The 25,629-nt window shown below is 48.2% G+C and overlaps 2 protein-coding genes across 23 annotated transcripts in view; one reads left to right on the forward strand and one right to left on the reverse strand.

Annotated features, from left to right (window-relative positions):
- The window catches only part of IQANK1 (IQ motif and ankyrin repeat containing 1), a 216,658-nt gene extending 199,318 nt beyond the window's left edge, over nt 1-17,340 (forward strand). Inside the window, exon 14 of the mRNA XM_074985540.1 lies at nt 17,166-17,340. Within this exon, the coding sequence (XP_074841641.1) occupies nt 17,166-17,340 (175 nt within the window). The remainder of the gene's footprint in view (nt 1-17,165) is intronic.
- A 2,994-nt stretch (nt 17,341-20,334) lies between these two features.
- SCRIB (scribble planar cell polarity protein) overlaps nt 20,335-25,629 on the reverse strand; it is a 341,713-nt gene continuing 336,418 nt past the window's right edge. For 20 of the 22 annotated variants that reach the window (XM_074986390.1, XM_074986386.1, XM_074986388.1 and 17 more), the window contains one exon: nt 20,335-22,485. In XM_074986390.1, the coding sequence (XP_074842491.1) occupies nt 22,325-22,485 (161 nt within the window). In that variant the 3' untranslated portion in view covers nt 20,335-22,324. The remainder of the gene's footprint in view (nt 22,486-25,629) is intronic. The other 2 variants (XM_074986389.1, XM_074986385.1) reach the window with 1 other exon arrangement.

Here is a 25,629-nt window from a genome sequence, read left to right on the forward strand (position 1 = left end):
GTTCCAACCAAACCCTATTGCCTCCCATCATGGGAGGCAGGTATCATAGGCTGGGCAAGGCAATTCCTTGCCAAACTGCCTCACTTGGCACCACCCATGCTTCACTGAAGGTCCTCAGGCATCCTCCCCCAGCCTTCCTTTGTGGTGGCATGGATTGAAGGAGGCAGGTTGAGGGCTGCAGCTGTGCTGCCTGCCGGCTCCCGAGAGCTCCGGGGTTCGGACAAGCTGCAGCCACACCATCTGCTGGCTCTCTGGAACTCCAGAGGCTCACTGTCCTGGGCTGGTGGTCAGTGGTCCCATTATGTGTATGTGGGACAGGGGTGAGTTTGGTAGAGATCTGTGGCCACAATGGGATGGCCTTAGGCAGAAAGGGTGTGGCTGGGGGAGCTTGCCTCCACAGGCTGTGGGGTCACTCACTGCCTATGCTTCCTACCCTGGGAAGCCAGAGAGAAGGCTGAGCACCCCTACTCCATAGCTCTAACTCTTGTGGTTCTCAGATACTGAAGTTGTAAGGTAGCATAAAAACTCTGAGTGCGTACCTTAGGGAAGACTATCAGAGAATAAGGACAGACATCCAAATAAGTATCAGCTGTATATACCTGACAGTGAGGGGTTGGCTTCTCCAGCACTTTGGCCTTCTCCCCCTTATAATTCTGGGAAAAGGCCAAAGCGTTGCTGGAATATTTATCCTTTTCATGCCTGGGGATGAGACAGTTGCCTCAAACACAGTAACAGAATAATGCAGGATTTAAGAAATTCCTGCACTCTAAGTAAAGCTTTCTGTTAATTAGTATCGTGGCATCAAAATGACAGATGGCATTCAACGTGTTGATAAATGCAAAGTAATATATATAGTGGAAAACAATCCCAAAATAAAAACATAAATAAGGTCTAAATTAGCTGGTATCACTCAAGAAAAAGATCTTGGAGTCATTGTGGATAGTTCTCAAAACATCTTTTCAGTGTTCAGCAGAAGCTAACTGAAAGTTAGGAATAATTAGCAAATGAATAGGTAATAAAACAGAAATTATTATACTATATAAATCCATGATACTCCAAATAGCATAAAAACTATGAGTGCCTACATTACAGAAGACTGTCAGAGACTAAGGACAGACACCCCCAACTGGTAGTATATGCTATAATTACGTTTCATGAAGTTCATAACAAGTGTGATCTTCTATCACAAAGTTCAGAGACTGTTCCCTTCTCCAGCCTGTTTTGCCACCCAGACAAAATGGATTTTGGGATCAAAGGTTATTTAAACTCAAAATCTCCCAATATTAGGTTTCACCCAGTCCCAGGAGAACAGTCATTTACTTCAGACCCTTTGGTACTCTGGAGCTTACGATGAAACAGCACTGGCAGCCAGTTCTAAAGGAAACTTACAAAACTGTGTCTACATGTAAGCACCCTTTCAAAAGGGTGAAAATTGAAGTTCGGCTTTTGAAAAAGCAGCCATCAAAAGAGAGCACCCACTGCCATTTTTCAGATCAGCATTCCAATCTGCTCTTTCGAAGTGCCGTCGAGGTCTTTCGAAACAGAGCATCCACATGGCTCCAAGCCCTCTTCCAAAAGAAGGGAGGCAGGAAACGCCACGGACGGGGTCCCATGGCAGACAAGCCCTTTCGGGGCTGCAGCCAGCCACCTCCTTTAAAGGACCCCTCTCTCTTCCCTCCCCTCCGCATGAGCTGAGTGCTGCCCAGCCTGGGAGAGCCCACTCGTGCCCACCACGGAGGCCCAATGACAGCTCCTGCAGGAGGACGCTCTTATCATGGACACCCTGCTGTCAGTGCTGTGCACCCTTGCTGCAGCTGCACCCAAGCTCATTGGGTGGCTGCACGGTCCCCCCGGGGCCACAGAGCTCCTCCCACCAGGGCACCACCAGGCACCCCCCCAGGTGCCCCGACGCCTCTGGACCCACCCTAGCAGTACCGACTGGTGAGAGCGTGTGGTGCTAGGGGAGTGGGGTGAGGAAAGGTGGCTACGGAACTTCCGCATGTTGAGGCAGATGTTCGACGAGATCTGCCACTGGCTCACCCCCACACTCCGGCAGCAGGACACCTGCATGCGGCCAGCCCTCACCCTGGAGAAATGGGTCAGCAGTTTGGAGTGGGCAAGGCCACCGTCAGGGCTGTACTTATGGAGGTAAGGTGGGGCGAGGTGGGCGGGGGGGTGGGGGGGCAAGGTGAACCCTCTCCTGCAAGAGGCCAGATGGGGCAGGGGCTGGACGGGAGGGGGCGGGGGCTGCACAGGCCAGGGGCCGGACAGGAGTGGGGCAGAATGGTCCTGAGATGGACGGCAACGGCCGCCACACCCACACTAGAGCACGTGTCCCCTTTCCCCCTCTGCAGGTCATTAGGGCCATCAACGCACTGCTGCTCCATAGGGTCATCTGCCTGGGGGATGTGGACAACACCATCGCCAGCTTCCAGGACCTGAGCTTCCCGAACTGCATCAGCGCTTTGGATGGCACACACATCCCCATCTGCGCCACACAGTGCCAGCCAATACGTGAATAGGAAGGGCTACCATTCGGTTTGTGCTGCAGGCCCTGGTGGGAGCGAGGGGCTGGTTCACCGACCTCTACGTGGGCTGGGCCAGCCGCACCCATGATGCCCAGGTCTTCTGGAACTCTGGCCTCTGCTGCCGCATGGGGGGCAGCACATTCGTCCCCCAGAGGGAGATCCCCGTGGCAGAGGATGTCACTGTGCCGCTCTGCATGGTGGCAGATGTGGCGTACCCCCTGCAGCCGTGGCTCATGAGGCCCTACATGGGACACCTCGACCCCTCCCAGGAGGCATTCAGTGAATGCCTCAACCACGCCCGCAATGTGGTGGAGTGGGCCTTCAGGCGTCTAAAGGGGCAGTGGAGGTGTCTCCTCATATGGCTGGAGGTCGGGGTCCCCAGCGTGCCCCAGGTGGTGGGCGCCTGTTGCATCCTCCACAACATTGTGGAGGGAAAGGGGGACACCTATCTCCCCGGGGGGTTGGGGGGACCCTCCGGTTGGCACTGTCTATGAGCAGCTGGGCACCGCCCCCATCCACCAGGCCCACCAAGACAGCCACTCCATTTGGAAGGCCCTCAGGCAGGCCTTTGCCAATGGCCACCTCTGACCCGCATGCACACTCACATCCCACGCACATCTGTCACCCACCATCCCTGCCACCCCCACCACCACCCCAGCACCGCACCCACACATCCACCACCCACCAGCCACCGAGGAGCACAGCATGGAGTGGTGAATAATAAAGAAACGTTTATATAACTTGGGTGTTTGTAATAATATGTGCAGGGGGAAACCTAACTTGGAGGGGGGGCAGGGGAGAACCTAACTCGGGGGGGGGGGCAAGGTGCTCATTCTGTGGCAGGGTGGTGGGCTGCAAACCCTGTTGGCCCCTAGAGCCCCTTCCCCCCCCCCCCCCCCCCGGGGCAGGGTCCCTGGTGGTGGGGGAGGGTGCCGGTACCACCAGCAAATATTGCCGGCAGGTGGGCCTGGTGGGGTCAGAGGGGGCAGGCTTGGTGGGGGCAGAGCCAGCAGGGGGATACGCCGGGGGGGCCAGGAGGCAGGCCACAGTGGCCGTGTACTCCCACACAGCATGGTCAATGCCCTCAAGGGTGTCCAGCAGTCTATCCCAGGCCGCCCTCTGCCACTCCATGTCGGCCCGGGTGAGCTGGAGGTGCTCCTTGGCCACCTCGGCCTGGCACTGGGTGGCTGGGTCTTCCTCAGCCCTCCAGGGGGCCCAACGGCCATGGCCCCGACCGTGTGCTGCCTGGGGTGGAGTCCGGACACCTCTGACGGCTGTGGGCAGGCTCCCCAGGATGAGGTATGGCGCGGGGCTCTCCTGGTCCCTGGATGGTGCGACTGTGTGGAGAGGAGGAGAGCATGTCAGTAGTGTGCCCCGGATGGAGGGGACCCGCCTGTGGCCTACCCATCTGCGTCCACCCCATGGGGCTCCCACCCATGGCCCCGCCCCTCCAAGGGACACTGACTCCTCCAAGGAGCACCAACTGGTCCCACCCCCCCGTCCCCCTGGACTGGGCCTCCCAGCCTGGGTGTGACCCCAGGGGTCTCTCCTGTAGGTGGCTCTTCCTGGCCTGCAGTGCATGGGCCCCAGGCGCTATCCGGCACCGACTGGCCACCACACCTGTGCGGCTTATGGCTCTGTCCACTGGGGGCGGGTGCTGGGCCTTGCTGGTGCAACACTGTGGGGTGCCGCATCCCATGTGGGGGGCTGGCCTGTGTGCAGCCCAGGACCACCAGTTCCGTGTGCGGGCACCTAGCTGTTGCATCACCTCCACCCTGTGGAGTAGGTGTGTGCCCCTCCCTCGGCAACGTCCGGAGATGTCTGGCCCTTGGTCGCCCAGCTGGAGGAGCAGGAGGGGATCACAATGGTCAGCTCCCCCTCCTCACTTGACCAGTCCCCCTCACCCTCCTGGGTCCCCGATCCAGGCTGCTCTTCCTCCTCCTCTGGCTGCAGCTCCTCCCTGGAGGTGTCCAGGAAAGCCACGGGGGGAGGGGGGGGTGAACTCTCCTGGGGCCCCAGGATACTCCATAGCTCCCTGTAGAAGGGGCATGTTGTTGGTCCTGCCTCGGAGTGTCCAGCCTGGTCCCTGGCCTGGGCATATCCCTGGCTGAGTTCTTTTACTTTGGAGCATACCTGCTCCGTGGTACGCTCCAGGTGGCCCCTGGTGTGGAGGCCCATTGCCAGTCGGCCGAAGGCTGCGGCATTGCACCGCTTTACGCCCATATGGTGCAGGACCTCCTCGTCCTGCCAGAGGCTGAGGAGGTCCCACAGCTCCCGCTCTGTCCAGGAGGGAGCCCTTTTTTCTTTCTCCCCCGGGAGCCTTGCGGGGGCTCGGGGCGGGGGGAGGAGGCATGGGGCTCGCAGGGGGCCTGGCTATTTGCCGTGTGGCTGCTGGGCTGTCAGGCTGGAGAGAGTGTGCAGGGTGCTCCTAGCACGCTCTCAGCTTCCTGCCACGGGTTTCCTATGTGTGTGCAGCTTTAAGGCAGCCGAACACAGGGACCATAGAGCCCCGCTGCTGCCAGCTGGAGCGGCCCCACGCTCCAGCGGATCGGCGCCATGGCAGACCTGTATTTCAGAAGAGCAGACTGTGGAGTGTCTACCCATGTAATCTTTCGATTTATTATTTCGAAGGGAGTGATCTTCCTGATACAGGATCGGGGCTCATATTTCAAAGTCTGCACCCTGTTCTTTCGATTTTCTTTCTAAAGACAGGTTTACATGTGTGGACGCTCCTCCCACTCTTTCGAAAAAGGCCATTTATTTCGAAGTTTTTTGCATGTGTAGATACAGCAACTAATGTTTATTAGCTGGGAAAAAGAGAATATAGTTACTGAGAGATGTGGCAGAGCTCTGGCTTTGCCTTATGGGAAGCATGTCCTGTGCTTCTAAGCAATTAGGGCTTACCTCAGAGGCTCACTGTGACTGTCAGTGTAGCCTCTTTCCCTATCTGGAGGCAAGGGTCAGAGCCTAATGAGCTACTTTTACCATAGGCCAGTCAATAGGTTTGGCGTAGAACCTGCCTTAATCCCAATCTTTCCTCTCAGAGAATGTCCTGTAGTCATGTGCAGAGGGTGGGGGAAACCCAGGCCCACTCTCTGTGTTGGGTTCCAGACCAGGGACCCTAATGGCAGTGGCAACAGGTAGTTCTCTCTTCACTACGAGAGCCATAGCTTCTCCTTGAGCCACTTCCCCAAACAGCCCCTCCCAGCACCTTTCTCTTAGTTCTCAGTCACACACATCCTCCCAGCTCTTCCACAGTGTGCCACCTTACTCCCACTCCTAGCATGCCACCCTCCATGACGGGGACTCTTTTAAACTAGTCCCAGCAGGTTCTTAAGGGGCTTCAGGTGTTCTGATTAATTGGTTCTAGCAAGTTCTTTGTTGGCTTCTGATATCTTATGGTATCTCCCTGCCATAATTAGCTCTAGTGCATTCCTGATAGCTCTGGAGCAGCCCCTGCCCTGCTCACTCAAGCTGCGTCTACACGTGCTCGCTACTTCGAAGTAGCGGCACCAACTTCGAAATAGCGCCCGTCATGTCTACACGCATCAGGCGCTATTTCGAAGTTAACTTCGACGTTAGGCGGCGAGACGTCGAAGTCGCTAACCTCATGAGGAGATAGGAATAGCGCCCTACTTCGACGTTCAACGTCGAAGTAGGGACCGTGTAGACGATCCACGTCCCGCAACGTCGAAATTGCCGGGTCCTCCATGGCGGCCATCAGCTGGGGGGTTGAGAGATGCTCTCTCTCCAGCCCCTGCGGGGCTCTATGGTCACCGTGGGCAGCAGCCCTTAGCCCAGGGCTTCTGGCTGCTTCTGCGGCAGCTGGGGATCTATGCTGCAGGCACAGGGTCTGCAACCAGTTGTCAGCTCTGTGGATCTTGTGTTGTTTAGTGCAACTGTGTCTGGGAGGGGCCCTTTAAGGGAGCGGCTGGCTGTTGAGTCCGCCCCGTGACCCTGTCTGCAGCTGTGCCTGGCATCCCTATTTCGATGTGTGCTACTTTGACGTGTAGACGTTCCCTCGCTGCGCCTATTTCGATGTTGGGCTGAGCAACATCGAAGTTGAACATCGACGTTGCCGGCCCTGGAGGACGTGTAGACGTTATTCATCGAAATAGCCTATTTCGATGTCGCAACATCGAAATAAGCTATTTCGATGTTGGCTGCACGTGTAGACGTAGCCTCAGGTAACAGAAGCTATTAACCCAATGGCCAGTGTATTTACCTTCTACCAGACTACTGCAGGCAGCTGGTCTAGGTCTATCACAGAGCTTACGGCAGTATAATTCCAAATAATAGCAGCTAGTTTCCCAAAAGTCTCTTAGGGCTCCACACAATCCAGAAAGTCTAGAGGTAAGGGATCTTTCTTTCAATCTAGTAGCTTAATGCAGAAAGCAAGGCGAGAGTGTCTACCCATATGGGTTTTTCCTTTGGTAAGTGCAGAATGCATTTTGAGTCTTTGACCTTCAGGACATCATGCCTAATGGCCTTTTTTTTTTTTTTTGGAATTTGCACCTTTTCTGATATAGTCCCTTGTCAGCATTCTCAAAGGCTTCTTAATGAGTTTTTATTTAGTTATATTTATTTACACTGTAAATGTGTGCTTCTACATTATGACAGCAATAGACAAGTGAAAACAATGAAATAGCATTCTAATCTTCATCATGAAGTTTAAACCTCTGAATACACACTTATACATTACTTACTTTAATTTATACTAATATTCAAGTAAATTGGCCTGGAGTCCTGTTCTTCGTTGAGTGCTGTGCCCTGGGGTGCTCCACAGTAGGTGGTGGGCTCACCCAGCACCATGACACAGAGGAGACTTTTCCAGAGCAGTATTAAGTGGGGCTGTGCACGCACTAACCCAGCACGCACCTTTGTGCCACCAGGGACAGCGCATGCATCCCTGTTCTCTCCTCAGTTCCTTCATCACCACACTCAGCTGCAGATGGAGCATAGCTTCCTCCTCTCCCCTCAGAGCTGTAGATAGGAAATAGATATAGTTAATTAGTTATTGGTTATTATAAATATTTCTACCTTTATAACATATTTATTCGAGTTATAAAAAAAGAAGAAGCAGGAAAGAGAGAAAGAAGAACAAGAAACAGGGACCTTCCCTATTCTCATCAGTTTCATTCCACTTGTAACTAGTTCACTGACATGGCCAGGAAAAAAAAAGACAAAAGAAAACAAAAATGAAGAGGAACACAGAAGAACAGTGAAGAAAAATCATCAAACCTGCAGCTTATTACCCCTTCCTATTTCTACATGTAGGGACTAATGATGCAGCAAAGAACGACCTTGAGCAGATCACAGCAAATTATGTAACTCCTGGAAGGAAGATCAAGGAATATGGAGTGCAAGTGGTGTTCTCATCCTCCCTGTTGAAGGAAGGGGTCCGAGTACAGATCATCTAATCAGGGAAGTAAATGCATGGTTGCGTAGGTACTGTCAGTGAGAGAGAGATTTGGTTTCTTCCACCATGGGATTCTATTTCAGGAACAAGGATTGCTAGGAAGTGACAGGATCTACCTAAGGAAGAGAGGAAAGAGCATCTTTGCGGGCAGGCTTACAAGCCTAGTGAGGAGGGCTTTAAACTAGGTTCGTTGGGGGGATGGTGACACAAGCCCTGAGGTAAGTGAGGAAGGAAGAAGGAAAAACAAAGGAGGACCCCTGATTTGAAAGGAGAAAGTGGGCTAATCAGCTAATTATATAAGATAGGGAACGTGGGAAATAATATATGGGCAAGATCAGATGTGAAACAATCGTGCATAAAAAAATCCACCACGTCTGTGAAAGGCGGACATATAAATAGTGGTAGTTTTCTAACATGCTTTTACACTAATGCTAGGAGTCTGTCTAATAAGATGGGTGAACTGGAGTACCTCATATCAAAGGAGGAAGTTGACATAATAGGCATCTCAGAAACATGGTGGAATGAGGACAATCAGTGGGACACTATCATACCGGGATATAAATTATATCGGAAAGACAGAACAGGTCGTGCGGGTGGCGGAGTGGTACTATATGTGAAGGATAATATAGAATCAAATGAAGTAAAAATCCTAAAGGAATCAAAATGTTCCATAGAATCATTATGGATAACAATTCATTCCTCTAATATGAATATGGCATTAGGAATATATTACCGACCACCTAACCAGGACAGTGATAGTGATGCTGAAATGATGAGGGAGATTAGAGAGGCTATCAAAATAAAAAACACAGTAATAATAGGAGATTTCAATTATCCCCATATTGATTGGGTGCATGTCACCTCAGGACGGGATTCAGAGATTAAATTTCTTGATGCCTTAAATGACTGCTTCTTGGAGCAGCTAGTACAGGAACCCACAAGGGGAGAGTCGATTCTCGATCTAGTCTTGACTGGAACGCAGGATCTGGTCCAAGAGGTAACTGTTACTGGACCGCTTGGAAATAGTGACCACAATATAATAACTTTTAATATTCCTGTGTTGGGAAGAACACCGCAGCGGTCAAACACTCTGGCATTTAATTTCAAAAAGGGGAATTACACTAAAATGAGGAAGCTAGTTAAACAGAAACTAAAAGGTAGAGTAATTAAACTAAAATCCCTGGAAGCTGCATGGAAACTGTTTAAAGACACCATACTAGAGGCCCAACTTAAATGTATACCCCAAATAAAAAAACACAGTAAGAGACCTAACAAAGAACCACCATGGCTAAACAGCCATGTTAAAAAGGCAGTGAGAGAGAAAAGGGCAGCTTTTAAAAAGTGGAAGTCAAATCCTAGTGAGGAAAATAGAAAGGAACATAAACACTCCCAAATTAACTGTCATAATGTAGTAAGAAAAGCCAAAAAAGAGTTTGAGGAACAGCTAGCCAAAAATTCAAAAAACAATAGTAAAATGTTTTTTAAATACATTAGAAGCAGGAAGCCTGCTAAAAAAGCAGTGGGGCCCTTGGATGATAAAGATATAAAAGGAGCGATCAAGGAAGACAGTGCCATTGCGGAGCGATTAAATGATTTCTTTGCTTCAGTCTTCACGGCTGAAGATGTTACAGAGGTTCCTAAATCTGAGCCAGCCTTTTTAGGCGACAAATCTGAGGAACTCACTCAGATTGAAGTGACATTAGAGGAGGTTTTGGAATTAATTGATAAGCTGAATAGTAACAAGTCCCCAGGACCAGATGGCATTCACCCAAGGGTTCTGAAAGAACTCAAATGTGAAATTGCGGAGTTATTAACAGTGGTTTGTAACCTATCCTTTAAATCCACTTTGGTACCAAATGACTGGAAGACGGCCAATATAACACCAATATTTAAAAAAGGCTCTAGAGGAGATCCTGGCAATTATAGACCGATAAGTTTAACATCAGTACCAGGCAAATTAGTAGAAACACTAGTAAAGAGTAAAATTGCAAGGCACATAGAAGAGCACGAATTGTTGGGCAAAAGTCAGCATGGTTTCTGCAGAGGGAAGTCGTGTCTGTCTAATCTATTAGAATTCTTTGAAGGGGTTAATAAACATGCGGACAAGGGGCACCCAGTGGACATAATATACCTAGATTTCCAGAAAGCCTTTGACACGGTCCCACACCAAAGGCTTTTATGTAAATTAGGTGGTCATGGGATAGGAGGAAAGGTCCTTTCATGGATCGGGAATTGGTTAAAAGACAGAAAACAAAGGGTGGGAATAAATGGTAAATTTTCACAATGGAGGGGGGTAACTAGTGGTGTTCCCCAGGGCTCAGTCCTGGGACCGATCCTGTTCAACTTGTTCATCAATGATCTGGAAAATGAGGTAAGCAGTGAGGTGGCAAAGTTTGCAGATGACACCAAGTTGTTCAGGACAGTCAAAACCAAAAGGGATTGTGAAGAACTACAAAAAGATCTCAGCAAACTGAGTGATTGGGCAGCAAAATGGCAAATGAAATTTAATGTGGGTAAGTGTAAGGTAATGCATGTTGGAAAAAATAACCCAAATTACACGTACTACATGATGGGGTCAAATTTAGCTACGACAGATCAGGAAAGGGATCTTGGAGTTATAGTGGATAGTTCTCTGAAGACATCCACGCAGTGTGCAGCGGCAGTTAGTAAGGCAAATAGGATGTTAGGAATTATTAAAAAAGGGATCGATAATAAGACAAAAGATATCATACTTCCCCTATATAAAACTATGGTACGCCCACATCTCGAGTACTGCGTGCAGATGTGGTCTCCTCACCTCAAAAAAGATATATTGGCATTAGAAAAGGTTCAGAAAAGGGCGACTAAGATGATTAGGGGCTTGGAAAGGGTCCCATATGGGGAGAGGCTAGAGAGACTGGGACTTTTCAGTTTGGAAAAGAGGCGATTGAGGGGCGATATGATAGAGGTATATAAAATCATGAATGGTGTGGAGAAAGTGAATATAGAAAAATTATTTACCTTTTCCCATAATACAAGAACTAGGGGACACCAAATGAAATTGATGGGTAGTGGGTTCAAAACTAATAAAAGGAAATTTTTCTTCACACAGCGCACAGTCAACCTGTGGAACTCCTTGCCCGAGGCGGCTGTGAAGGCCAGGACTCTATTAGGGTTTAAAAAAGAGCTTGATAAATTTTTGCAGGTCAGGTCCATAAATGGCTATTAGCCAGGGATAAAGTATGGTGCCCTAGCCTTCATAACAAGGGCAGGAGATGGATGGCAGGAGATAAATCACTTGTCTTCTGTTCTCCTTCTCTGGGGCGCCTGGCATTGGCCACCGTCGGCAGATGGGATGCTGGGCTTGATGGACCTTTGGTCTGACCCAGTATGGCCATTCTTATGTTCTTATGTTCTTATGTTCTTATGTGTTTCCACACAATTGCAAGAAGCCTGGGAAACAAACAGGAAGAATTAGAGGCCCTGCTACAGTCAAAGAAGTATGAGCTGATTGGAATAACGGAGACTTGGTGGGATGACTCACATAACTGGCACACTGTCATGGAAGGATATAAACTGTTCAGGAAGGACAGGCAGGGGAGAAAAGGAAGAGGAGTTGTGATGGATGTGAGAGAGCAGTATGATTGCTCAGAGCTCCAGTATATGGAGGGAGAAAAGCCAGTTTAGAGTCTTTGGGTTAACCTCAGAAGAGGAAGCAACAGAGGTGAAGTTGTGGTTGGTGTCTGCTATAGACCACCAGATCAAGTAGTTGTGGAAGACGAGGATTTCTTCAGACAACTAGAAGAAGCTTCCAAATGACAGCCTCTGTTTCTCAAGGGAGATGTTAATCACCCAGATGTTTGTTGGGAGATCAATACAGCAGCACACAGATAATCCAGAAAGTTTTTGGAAAATGTTGGGGATAACTTCCTGATACAAGTGCTGAAGGAACCGACCAGGGACTGTGCGCAGCTTGACCTGCTGCTCACAAACAAGGCAGAACTAGTAGGGGAAATAGAAGTGGGTGGCAGCCTGGGCTGCAGCGACCATGAGATGGTACATTTCAGGATCCTGACAAAAGCAAGAAAGGTAATAGTAGCATCCTTCAGTCTACGTAGACTATGGATTGCGCCCTTCGTATTTCCATTTGGGCTCATCATTTGCAGCGTCGACTGTGACTATGAAGGCCCACATGAGAGTGACAGTCCTCGCTGCATCTGTTGCATGTGTAGTAGGTGTCTGGCAGTTCCATACTGTGCTTTCTGTGGGCTCACTTCTCCTCTGCTAGCTGTCTGATCCTCATCTCACCCTTCTGAAGGCCCTTGTGTAGTTCCTGCCTCCATCTGCTGCAATCGTCTGCCAGCTCCTCCCAGCCATCCGGCTCGATGTCTACCACCCTGAGGTCCCTCTTGCAAACATCTTTCTAGCGCAACTGGGAGTCTTTTGCCAGAGGCTAGCTCACCATACAGGATGTCTTTTGGGATCCTTCCATCATTCATCCTGTGGATGTGGCCAAGCCAGAGGAGCCAATGCTGCCTGAGGAGGGTGTGCATGATTGGGATTCCAGCTTGCTCGAGGACAGCGGTGTTGGTCACTCTGTCCTTTCATGATATCCCAAGGATGCACCTGAGGCAGCGCAAGTGGAAAACGTTCAAACTCTTTTCCTGGCGGGCGTACAGGATCCAAGACTCGCTGCCGTAAAGGAGGGTGCTGAGGATGCAGGCTCTGTAGATTTGCATTTTGGTGTGGGTGTACAACTTGATGTTATTCCACACTCTCTCACTGAGTCTGGACAGAGTTGTGGCTGCTTTTCTGATCCTCCTATTTAGCTCAGACTCCAATGACAGGGTGTCAGTGATGGTGGACCCGAGGTAAATGAACTTGTGGACGACCTCTAACGTATAGTTGTCAGTGCTGCTTGATGGAGGTTCAGCAACGTCCTGAGCAAGTACATTTGTCTTCTTTAGGCTGATGGAAAGCCCGAAGTCCTTGCACGCTTTGGAGAACTGATCCAGCAGTTTCTGAAGCTGGTCTTCTGTGTGAGATACTACAGCATGATGTATAAGAACAAAGGAGACTGAAGTGACTGCAACAACTACCGTGGAATCTCCCTCCTAAGCGTCACTGGTAAACCTTTCGCTCACATCATCCTTGGCAGACGCCAGAAGATTGCTGAGAGGGTGTACCCTGAATCGCAGTGCGGATTCCGCGCAGAGAGGTCTACTGTTGACATGGTCTTCTCTCTAAGGCAGCTGCAGGAGAAGTGCAGGGAGCAGAGGAAGCCACGCTACATAGCCTTCATCGACCTGACCAAGGCCTTTGACTTGGTCAGCAGAGATGGTCTGGTCAAACTGCTCCACAAGACAGGCTGTCCTCCATGGTTACTCAAGATGATCCAGTCGTTCCATGAAGACATGAGAGGAACCATCTAATATGACGGCACATTATTGGATCTTTTCAGAATCAGGAGCGGCGTCAAACAAGGATGTGTGCTTGCGCCGACATTGTTCGGGATCTTCTTTGCACTCCTCCTGAAGCATGCCTTTGGCTCTTCAACAGAGGGCATCTTGCTGCACACAAGAGCTGATAGGAAACTGTTTAACCTTGCAAGGCTGAAACTAAGTCTAAGTTGCAGGAAGTCCTCATCAGAGACATGCTGTTCACAGATGATTTTGTTAGTTGTTTGAAAAAAGACCTCGTCCACCTCGGTAGGCAGCCTGTAGTAGACTCTAGCAGGACATTCCCCTTGTTTCTTACCCCTCTGAGTCTAATCCAGAGACTGTCAACGCATCCATCTCCTATGTCCATCACCACCTCAATCCAAGTGTGTACATTTTTGATATATAAGGCAACACCTCCCCACTTTCTTCCTGGTCTATCCTTCCTAAACAGGCTGCACCCTTCAATATCACCATTCCAATCATTCCAATCTTTTCTGTTAGTCTATAAGGTGCCACAGGACCCTTCGCTGCTGTTACATTCCAATCATGTGTATTATCCCACCAAGTTTCCGTGATGCCAATGATTTCATAGTAGTATTTGTTTATTAGCACGTCCAGTTGTTCCTGCTTATTACCCATACTTCTTGCTTTTGTATTTTGGCATCTAAGATATTGGTTTGACCTTGCCTCCCTGTTTTTCCTTGACCCTTTTTTTTTTACTATGACATTATTGCCCGTGCTCTCTCTCATTTCTGACCCATGTCCTAGGTTTCTATGGTCTCCACTTATCTGTGGGCTTTGCTCCCCTGCCCCCTGTCAAAGATATGGCAGTAGATTAGGCAGTTATGGGCACAGTAGGCGCACTGAATCAAAACCCACCAGCCAAGTAGGGAGGCACTGCGCAACAGTCACCTACCGTGGAGCACCCATGGGGACAGCACTTGAAGAAGAAAGGGAAGTTACTCACTTCATGCCGTAATGACCATTCTTCGAGATGTGTCCCCGCCCCCCGCATGGGTGCTCCAAGTCCTGCCTACCTCCCCGCTACTTGGTGCAATAGGCATAGCTAGGGTTTCAATGAAGCAACTGAGGAGCATGAGTGGGGCTCTGCATGCTGTCCCTAGTGGCGCAAATGGCAAGTGCTGAATTAGCATATGTGCAGCCTGACTCACTACTACAAAGGGAATACACTCATGGGAACATGCATCTTGAAGAACCACCATTACTGCATGAAGTGAGTAACTGTTCTATGTGATACGCACAGTATCGTAGCCCCAAAGCAAAACTGGTTTATGTAAAGGAGTCACTGGTGCTCCTGAATACAGCTCACCATGCTCCCATTCTTGATATGGTATGGAGAACATTTTTCTTTCCCTCAATAGCTGTGTCTACACGTGCATGCTACTTCGAAGTAGCGGCACTAACTTCAAAATAGCGCCCGTCGCGGCTACACGCGTTGGGCGCTATTTCGAAGTTAACTTAGGCGGCGAGACGTCGAAGTTGCTAACCTCATGAGGGGATCGGAATAGCGCCCTATAAGCTATTTCGATGTTGGCTTCACGTGTAGACGTAGCCAATATGAAGTATTTCCGTGTCAAATTCCTGCAGGACTAGAATCCCACACCTGGTAAGGAAACATTGAGGTAGAGAACCCGCAATGCCCCATAATAACCCCACAGAGTTTAATTACGTATGCACATGCTGAGGTGCTAGCAAAACTGGTTCATTACAAAATGTATTTGTAAAGGCTTCATACGTAACGTCATTCTACCTTTTTTTTTTAATGTCGCATATACATAGCACTGTAAAACAGACTGTAATAATACTTAAACCCTTGTACTCTGAGTGGAGCAGAGGTCATCTTCACGTCTCCTCCACTTCACTCTGTCCTGGGACAAAACTTCTAGCTGCCACCAAGATTATCCCCATTCTCCTGCAAGCTCATTAGAGCTGCTCCACATTGTCAGCGGTCGTCCTCTTTTACGTTGTCATTGTGAGTTCAATTTGAGAGCTTGGCCGACTGTTGTGGATGATGTTTTTTTTTTAACCTGAGCATGTGGCCTCACCATCTCCACGTTATCTTGATTTGAAGAGTGTTATGCTTGTCCTGCGCTGTTCAAAAAAAAACAACAACTCCTCATTTGTGACAGTCTTGCTATTTGCTATGAAGATTATACCACAGACATCTGTTTATGAATACCTTGAGCGTCTGAATTTAAGACTTTTTAAGTATACTTGATCTCACAGCCATGCAAGTGTGCAGTCTTCATAGTTGTGTTGCCCATCTGCAGTTTTTGTGTTTGTAGCTATTTGTGAGTGCCAGCTGAAAGAAGAGTTTTGAATGTAGCTGCTGAGTCCTTAGCCTGGCATTGATATCCCTAGGTGGGCTTCTGTCTCTGCCCCAACACACTTCAAGTAGGTGAACTGCGCCATATCTTCCAGGTCATTCCCCTCGCAGCAGGATGGTGTTGTTGCTGGACTTGAGCCTCGTTGTCTTGGTGTTTCTATTATTAATGCTCTGTCCAGTCATTGAGGCAGCTTTGTGTAGTGGTGCGACCTTTTCTTTCATGCAAATAGTGACATCAACAGCAAAACTCAATGGCCCCCCCATCTGTTTGAAAACTGGCCACTGAATGCCTTATTCATGGCCAGCTGTCAGCCTAATCATAATTTAGTCCCTTGTGATCAAGAACAGGCAAGGTGACAATAGGCACCCTTCTGAGTGTACGGTGAAGGAGTCTGTCACCCCCGCCCAATCACTGTGAACACCTGATCATAGCAAGGCTTTGTATGTTGAACAGCTCAGGTTAATAATTTTGGAAGGGCTGCTGTGGTGGTGCAGCAGTTTCCACCAAGTGTCTCTATCAATGCTGACGAAGGCTTTGTTTGAAGGATATGTATGGAGGCATGCCACCACATGCAGCTGACAAAGCGGGTCTTTGCCCATGAACGCTTATGCTCCAAAATAACTGTTAATCTATAAGGTACCACAGGACTTTGCGTTGCCATTGTGGCTACAGCTTAACATGGGTAGCTCTCTGCTACTCAAGTACCTGGTCTCTATCACTCACAGAGCTGCTATCTGGCTAGACAAAGATCTCGCTCTTCAGAAGCCGGCCTGTTCTTCCCTGAGCTGTCTAGCAATTTCTGTCTTTGTGCGCTTCAAGAGCAGCTTATTGACCACCTGTCCTGGAACAGACAGTAATGTGATGCATTGCCAGTTCGCCACATTGCTTTTCTGTAGACGCTTGATAAGGTGGCCATGTTTCCAGTTTTGTGGAAATCTCCGTGGTGTCCCAAATTTTCCCAACTAGATGAAATGTCAGCTTGATTGGTGTCATTATCTGCTGTGATTGCTTCTGCAGGGATGTTGTCTGGACCAAATGCTTTTTTCCACTGTTCAAATATGCAATGGATTTTCTGATTTCAGATGTACGTATCACTGGAGCTGGCCAACAGATAGGCACTTCTGCAAGCATAGCTAACCAAGGGGTTCCAAACGCACCCTCCTACCACTAGTAACACAAGTGGTAACTGTAAATGCCCTATAGAGGCGCATTGCTATCACCCATACCACACGGGACAACCTAGATGACTAGGGTGGAAAAGAATTGTTTGGCTATAAGCTGATGTCATATGTAGTCTATGTAGCCCCCCCCCCAAAAAAAAAACAAAACAAAACAACAAATAATATGGTCTACTGTGACAGTATGCTGTCAGTCTTCTGTGATAATCCCTTGGGACAGTTCCCTGCTACACCACTCAGGCCTCTTTCTGCTTCTCTCATTCCTCCTACAGGTACCTGTCATTAGTCAGAGCTACTGATGGACCAGAGTATGCACAAACTGAATTTCAAGCAAAGCGGAGTGGAAACTTTAAATTATTTTTTGTTATCAAGTGTCACCAGCCTCCTGAAGACTTGCTCCAAAAGCTCCTTCCAATTCAGGTCATGCTAGCCAAGCACAGCCAGTAGACATATTTGGGGGTGGGGAGGGGGGGGCAGTAACTGGCCACAAGCATGTGGAAACTGGAAGCTCATTAAAGTGAAATTGCATTTCAGTGTTTGTGTTTTATACCCACTCATGGGCAGTGCTGGGGTTCAACTTGCTGGCTCACCACCACAAACTGCAGGTTCATAATGGACCATGCCAAATAGCCAATAGCAGGGTGTGGCTAGCTAAATATATAGGCTACGTCTACATGTGAAGCCAACATCGAAATAGCTTATTTCGATGTAGCAACATCGAAATAGGCTATTTCGATGAATAACGTCTACACGTCCTCCAGGGCTGGCAACGTCGATGTTCAACTTCGACGTTGCGCGGCACCACATCGAAATAGGCGCTGCGAGGGTACGTCTACACACCAAAGTAGCACACATCGAAATAAGGGTGCCAAGCACAGCTGCAGACAGGGTCACAGGGTGGACTCAACAGCAAGCCGCTCCCTTAAAGGGCCCCTCCCAGACACAGTTGCACTAAACAACACAAGATACACAGAGCCGACAACTGGTTGCAGACCCTGTGCCTGCAGCATGGATCCCCAGCTGCCGCAGCAGCAGCCAGAAGCCCTGGGCTAAGGGCTGCTGCCCACGGTGACCATAGAGCCCCGCAGGGGCTGGAGAGAGAGCATCTCTCAACCCCCCAGCTGATGGCCGCCATGGAGGACCCGGCAATTTCGACGTTGCGGGATGCGGATCGTCTACACGGTCCCTACTTCGACGTTGAATGTCGAAGTAGGGCGCTATTCTGATCCCCTCATGAGGTTAGCGACTTCGACGTCTCGCCGCCTAACATCGAAGTTAACTTTGAAATAGCGCCCGACGCGTGTAGCCGCGACGGGCGCTATTTCGAAGTTAGTGCCACTACTTCGAAGTAGCGTGCACGTGTAGACACAGCTATAGGCTGCAGTTATGGTCAAAAACCCTACTGGAATGCCACTAACAGGATGACTACAAGCTAGTGCTCAGCTAAACATTTCTATGCATGAGCAGAATTTTTTTTTTTAAATGGGCATGTGTGAAGCTTCACCAGTAGCCCCCAAGAAAACCTAGCTGTGGATGCTTTGCTACTCTGCTGGGTGGTATTCAAAGCGCTTCTGAGCATGTGCACAGTTTACAGGGAACGCCCTACAGGCCCCTTGCCTTGCAGGCTAAGTACGTCTTCCCTAGACAGAGCCTCACCTTTTGTGAGCTACATGTCTTGTCTTTCAGAATGTAAGCAACGTCCCTTTCTTGTAGGCTCTGCCCTTTCTGCTGGGACACCTCAGCACCAGGCAGAAAAGTATGAAGGAACTGTGCCACTGCTTCACCCGCACTGTCACTGACTTTCTCTTTATGATGCCATTCAGGAGTTAATGTAGCACCGCTCCCCCCTTTTTTTTTTTTGCTTATCTACCTTTTTGCTTCATTTGCTGCAGACTGCTGCCATGTTGTGCTCTTTCTTCTAGCATCACTGAAACAGTTGTTAGCCTGTCAGCATAGTGCAGTGGCACAGAATCCTGGTTTCACCTTTCACCTCACTTCCCCACCCTCCCTCCCCTCCGCCCATGCTGAACGCTATCTATAACAGGGCTTAGCACACGGGTAGGTTTAATAAAAGGTACATTGAACTGTGCCAGGCTGCGTGCATTTGTCACTACCAGTCACACTGTGTGCACCTCGATACCCTTAGACGTGCTATGCTGGGGCCAATGAGCCAAATGCAAACTGCTAAAGAGCAATAGTTTGGCTGTGGCAGCTGTTGTATAGTGAAGGCTCCAGATGCTTCCAGCACTTGCTATAGGTGAAAGTCAGGGGGGACAAAGGCACCACAGCAAATATGGTGGACACGCCATTGAAACTGAGGGTTTTTGTCCCCGTCCCCCCCCTCCCCCATACATAAGAACAGCCGCACCGGGTCAGCCCACGGGCCCATCAAGCCCCGTGTCCTGTCTGCCGACAGTGGCCAATGCCAGGTGCCCCAGAGGGAATGAACAGAACAGGGAATCAGCACACGATCAATTCCCTGTCACCCATTCCCAGCCTCTTGCAAGCAGGGGCTAGGGGCACCATCCATGCCCACCCTGGCTAATAGCCATTGATGGAACTAGCCCCCATATGCTTAGTCAGTGCAGCTTGCATAAGTTTTCTTCCTCGAGCATAGTTTCTTTGGCACCCAGTAGGCAACTGTCCTGCAGCAACAGTAATGACAGCACCTCCTCTTCCACTGCCCGTGCCTCCTCCAAAATTGCCACATGAACAAGTTAACAGGTGTTGCTCCACCTGAAGCAAATATGAGCGTAGTGAGTGGACAGCTGTTATGCTTGGCCTCATGTTGTACATATTAGTGGTAGGGAAGAGCCACACTATGACCCATCTGGGCCACAACACGGCTAGGGTTCTTTTGTGGCAGCCATTAGATGCTTTGCTGTGAAGAGTGCTGCCTGAAAGCCGAATGTTCCCATCCATGAGCATGCCCTCTAGCAAGAGAGTGAGTGAGAGAGAGCACAAAAGACAGTTACATTGGCCAGCAAACTGCTTATCTCCAGGTGTGCTGTGGCGGGGGACCCCATGTTCCAGGCATATTGTAGCTTCAAGGCACTCTATGTAATTTAACAAAGAGGAGGTTAACAGATACTCTGATTTGGGCTACAAGACTATACATGGGGGACACGTTTTCAATAGTGAGCTCTACTGTCTGGCAGAGACAGCTTTAACATGATCCAATGGCTGAAAGTTGAAGTTAGCCAGATACAGCCTGCAAATGCAGCACACATTTTTAACAGCAAGCATGATTAAGCACAGGAACAATTTACATTTTTTTGCTCCTTATCTGGCAGTTTTTTAAATCAAACATACGTTTTGCTAAAAAAACTTACACTTTATGAACTAGTTTGGGTCCTTTCATAGAAGTGGTCATACTAAAAGGGGACATTGGCTCCTTCTGGCCTTGAAATCGGTGAAGTATCTACAGACAGACACAGGCTCTAAAATGTAAAGTAAACTTTAATTCTTCTTGAACGACAAAATAGATTTCTTTGGTTGTACAAATTTCACTAGTTACAGTCTTGATGAGCTAATTTTTCCTCTGCAACCCTCAGGAGAGACGAGAGATCAGAGCCTGGCACCCAGGTACCACAAAAGGAAAGGAAAATTACAAGTTAGTCACCAAAACCAATGCATGATTGTTTCCAGAAATTGCTCCTTTAAAAAAAACAAATGCTAACATGAGGTTTTAAAAAGAACCACTCAAATTGCTGATGGCAGCAGACATGGCTGTTGTCTGACACATTACCAGATTTCCTCCATCCAACCCCTGTAAAATGAAACTTACCAATTGTTAATGTGTGTCATGTGATTTTGGTGTGAAAGGAAGAGATCCTCAACTAAAAGAAGCCACATTCAGTCATTTAATAAATGCACAAGCAGAAGTGCCCTCCACTTCCTAGTCACATCCTGGCACTGGCGTGATTAAGGGAAAACTCTGGGCTTAAAGCTGGTGGCATCAGCAAGTAAGGGAGCACCAATTTGTTAGAGGGAGTGGAAAGATCTTTCAGACCATTGACGAGATCAGATGTCTTGCTTTGGTTGTGGGGTGGTGGGGGCTGCTTAACTTGCAGCAGGTAGTTAGACCAAGAGAAACAGTATTTTCACTGGTAGACTTAGGCGCCTAGTTGCTGACACCATATCCGTGGATTCACTTGCTACTGAGGCTGAGAGAGCCCTTATTCCAGGCAGGAAGCCAGTAATAACTTCCTTGGTGCATGTGTAAAGAACCTCATCAGCCCTAATCTGCAGGGAAAGTGTTAAAAAGCCACCAAGTTGCCAGAGACTGTAGGATTTGTAGTTATTGCAATGCGTTAGCCTCTCTCTCAAGCTGGGCTCTGTGTCTGTCCTCCAGTCCACCTCAGAATTCACATTTTACGTCAGTGCTCATGGGCAACACAGTGAGAGCCACCACTTTTCGCTGCTCATCACCATCACTCTATATACTGTCATCATCCTGTACCCAACACCCTTAGCTTGACCCCAGCCAGTCCACATCCCACCTTATTCCCTGCACCCCACTCTATAATCTTACCTCCACTCTCTCTTTATTTGTACCACCTACTGCTGTTTCACCACATTCTAATCCCCACCTAGTCTGTTCTCTGCTGTCTCATGCACACACTGCTATAAACTTGCTATAGATGGCCAGTTAGTTTCTTTATTCCTATCTCCACTAGTCCACCCATCTCATTTACATTACTCTCAAACAGGACAGGCAGCACCCGTTCCCCACATGCCCCCATGTAGTGTGTTTGCCTAGAATAATCACAACCTGTGCTACATGAATTACATGTGCAGCTGGGCAGCAGTGCTATTCCCAGAGAAACAATGTCACACAACACCAGATTACTGTTGGCATGGTGGTGAAGTGGAATTGTACTAAGGTATTCTAGAGAGATCACAGATTACCACCTCTGCATGGACATGGGGTATTGTGCTGCGGGGAAAGGGGGAAGGGAGAGCGGGAAGCTGTTTTTTGACCAATCAGTGGAATTTAAAAGGGAGACAGGGGCTGGCCTCCCTGATAAGTCGCATCAGAACAAAGCCCCGTATTAGCCACTGAAACACTCAAGTGGAGGGAATAACAGGTGCAGCATCACCCTCCACCCAGGTGCACATACACACCCACACTATTTACAGACTAAAATTGCTGCTGCTGACTGCCCTGCCCTCCCCAACTCTGTCAGACATCTCTAAGTCCAGCACTGTTCTGTTTGGTTCAGCACATGCCCCAGTGCACTGTGGGTAGTGAAAAAGGAGGTTCACAGCCTAAAGGAAGTTAGTAAACCACAATTCCTCCTGGGATCTGCAGTTCCCAGCCAGTCTCAAGGTGGCAGTGGTGGGATCCAGTCCAATGCTGTCTGTGGAGTCCCAAGAAGTTGTAGAGTCCTGTGTGGGGCTGTCCTATTGCCCCACTGCATCAGGCCTTCTATGTAGGGACAGCAGCCTCCAGACTGCGACGGCTGTGTCGGAGTTTGCGCTTGCTGCTGTACAAAGCCATTTCTTCAAGTGCTGATGTGGTTGGTGTTGAGGAGTCGTGTGTTTCTAACAGCTCCTCCTCTTCTGTTGGCCCATCCTGCTCCTGGGGAACTGAGCACAGACAGACAGAAATCAGGTAGGAGACAGATGATATTTCCCATAGAGCAGTGTGCTTCTCATATAAAACACTCACTGGACTTATGGCTTAGTACAGCCTACTAACACTGCCTCCCCTGCCCCCAACAGACACCATTCTTTTTCTCCTCATACTGGAGGGGTGTTAATGGTCCAGTTCACCTTGAATGGTCCCTCAAAACACACGCTACCTCCTTACATGAAACGTCTGTCCCATGTTGCATTTAGCTGTGACACGCTGCGTACATGAAGAAGAGCAGTGTGTAAGTTTGGCTCCTTGTTTCTTTTTCACCAACACAACCTGGTCCAATAAAAGTATATCCTACCCACGGTGTCTCTCTAAGAGCCTTTCAGGAGAGCAGCTCATAAACTGAAAAAAAAAAATCTCAGTTTGGGTCTCCTGAAATGAAATGTTTTTGAATTTCTGTTCCATTAAAGATGCTAAATTTTTTATTTTGTCTTGAACAGGCATTACTTTTTTTTTCTGAAACCTCAATGCTACCTATGCTCTGTGGTCTCCCAGACTCATTCCCACCCTCCAGCCAAACTAAAACAAATTAATTGTATGCCAGAGAAAAGCCATTTTACTCTTCTAACTGCTGCTATGATCCTTTCTGTCACAGCCAAGGGCAGAAGGGGTTGGGAGAACAGCAGGTGTCACCATCACTATACTGGGCTTACAAATCAGTGCAGTCAAAATTCTACCCATAGGACAGAACCAGCTAGCTTAGAGAGATATGTCCCCATGTTACTTTGGTGCAGGGTCTCTTGGGTTATGCCTAGTGCTTCTCCCATACAAGCACAGTACTTTCTAGTTATAATGTCCCTATGACTGTAAAATGTAGTCGCATGTACTCTGTAATCAGGGATCTGTTGCACATGGTTTTAAATGAGGATGCAATTTCCATTCCTTACTTGAGGAAGATTCTCAAGACTTAAAATTCTTAGTTTGGAACAACTAACAAAAATAATCTAAAGCACAGAACTTTGTAGTGCTGGGAACTTCAGCTACCCAGACAGGTAGTGGGAAAATAATACAGCAGAGCACAGATTATCCACCAAATTCTTGGAATACTTTGGAGGTACCTTTTTATGATTGCAGATGAAGAAGCTACTAGAGGCGAGGCTGTTGTAGATTTGATTCTAACCAACAGAGAGGTGCTAGTTAAGAATTTGGTGGAAGGCAGCTTGGGTGAAAAAGATCATGGTACAACAGAATTCACACTGCCAAGGAATGGCAGAAGGGAAAACAGCAGAGTAAGAACAATGGAGTGCAAGAAGGCAGACCTTAGCAAACGTAGACAATTGGTAAGTAAGATCCTGTGGGGAGCAGTCTTGGAAAAAGAATTCAGGAAAGCTGGTAGACATTATTAAGGGTACAAAAGAAAACTCTCAATGCACAGGAAAGACAGGAAGTATGAAAGAGACCATCCTGGTTAAGCCAAGTGACCTGAAATTCAAAAGAAAGTCATACAACAAATACAAACTAGGTTCAACAAAGACAAACTATAATTTTCAGCTCAGAAAAAATGAGACTGAGGGTGGATATGATAGAGGTCTATAAAATGGCAAATGGCAAATGAAATTTAATGTGGGTAAGTGTAAGGTAATGCATGTTGGAAAAAATAACCCAAATTACACGTACTACATGATGGGGTCAAATTTAGCTACGACAGATCAGGAAAGGGATCTTGGAGTTATAGTGGATAGTTCTCTGAAGACATCCACGCAGTGTGCAGCGGCAGTTAGTAAGGCAAATAGGATGTTAGGAATTATTAAAAAAGGGATCGATAATAAGACAAAAGATATCATACTTCCCCTATATAAAACTATGGTACGCCCACATCTCGAGTACTGCGTGCAGATGTGGTCTCCTCACCTCAAAAAAGATATATTGGCATTAGAAAAGGTTCAGAAAAGGGCGACTAAGATGATTAGGGGCTTGGAAAGGGTCCCATATGGGGAGAGGCTAGAGAGACTGGGACTTTTCAGTTTGGAAAAAAGGCGATTGAGGGGCGATATGATAGAGGTATATAAAATCATGAATGGTGTGGAGAAAGTGAATATAGAAAAATTATTTACCTTTTCCCATAATACAAGAACTAGGGGACACCAAATGAAATTGATGGGTAGTAGGTTCAAAACTAATAAAAGGAAATTTTTCTTCACACAGCGCACAGTCAACCTGTGGAACTCCTTGCCCGAGGAGGCTGTGAAGGCCAGGACTCTATTAGGGTTTAAAAAAGAGCTTGATAAATTTTTGCAGGTTAGGTCCATAAATGGCTATTAGCCAGGGATAAAGTATGGTGCCCTAGCCTTCATAACAAGGGCAGGAGATAAATCACTTGATCATTGTCGTCTGTTCTCCTTCTCTGGGGCACCTGGCATTGGCCACCGTCGGCAGATGGGATGCTGGGCTGGATGGACCTTTGGTCTGACCCAGTATGGCCATTCTTATGTTCTTATGTTCTTAATCATGACTGGTTTGGGAAAAGTGAATAAGGAAAAGTTATCTACTTTGTCCCATAACAAAAGAACTAGGGATCACCAAGCGAAATGAATGGGTAGCTGGTTTAAAACTAATAAAAGAAGTTTTTTCTTCCCTCAGTGCACAGTAGGCCTGTGGGACTCCTTGCCAGAAGAGGTTGTGAGTGCCAAGACTCTAATGGGGTTCAAAAATGAACTAGATAAATTCATGGAGGTTAGTCCCTCAATGGCTATTAGCCAGGGTAGATGGGAACGGTGTCCCCAGCCTCTGTTGTGACAGATGATGTAGGAAAAGCTGAAGTACTCAATGCTTTTTTGGCCTCTGTCTTCATGGACAAGGTCAGCTTCAAGACTACTGCATTAGGCAATACAGTATGGGAAGGAGCTGGGAAGCCCTCGGTGCGGAAAGAACAGGTTAAGGGCTATTTAGACAAGCTAGATATACACAGATCCCTGGGTCTGGATTGAATGCATCCCAGGGTACTGAGGGAATTGGCAGATGTTATTGCAGAGCCTTTGGCCATTATCTTTGAAAACTTGTGGAGATCAGGAGAGATCCCAGATAAGTGGGAAAAGGCAAATGTAGTGTCTAACTTTAAAAAAGGAAAGAGGGACAAGCCACGGAACTACAGA

This window comes from Carettochelys insculpta, chromosome 2, assembly GCF_033958435.1.
Source record: "Carettochelys insculpta isolate YL-2023 chromosome 2, ASM3395843v1, whole genome shotgun sequence".
Lineage (NCBI taxonomy): Eukaryota > Metazoa > Chordata > Testudines > Carettochelyidae > Carettochelys > Carettochelys insculpta.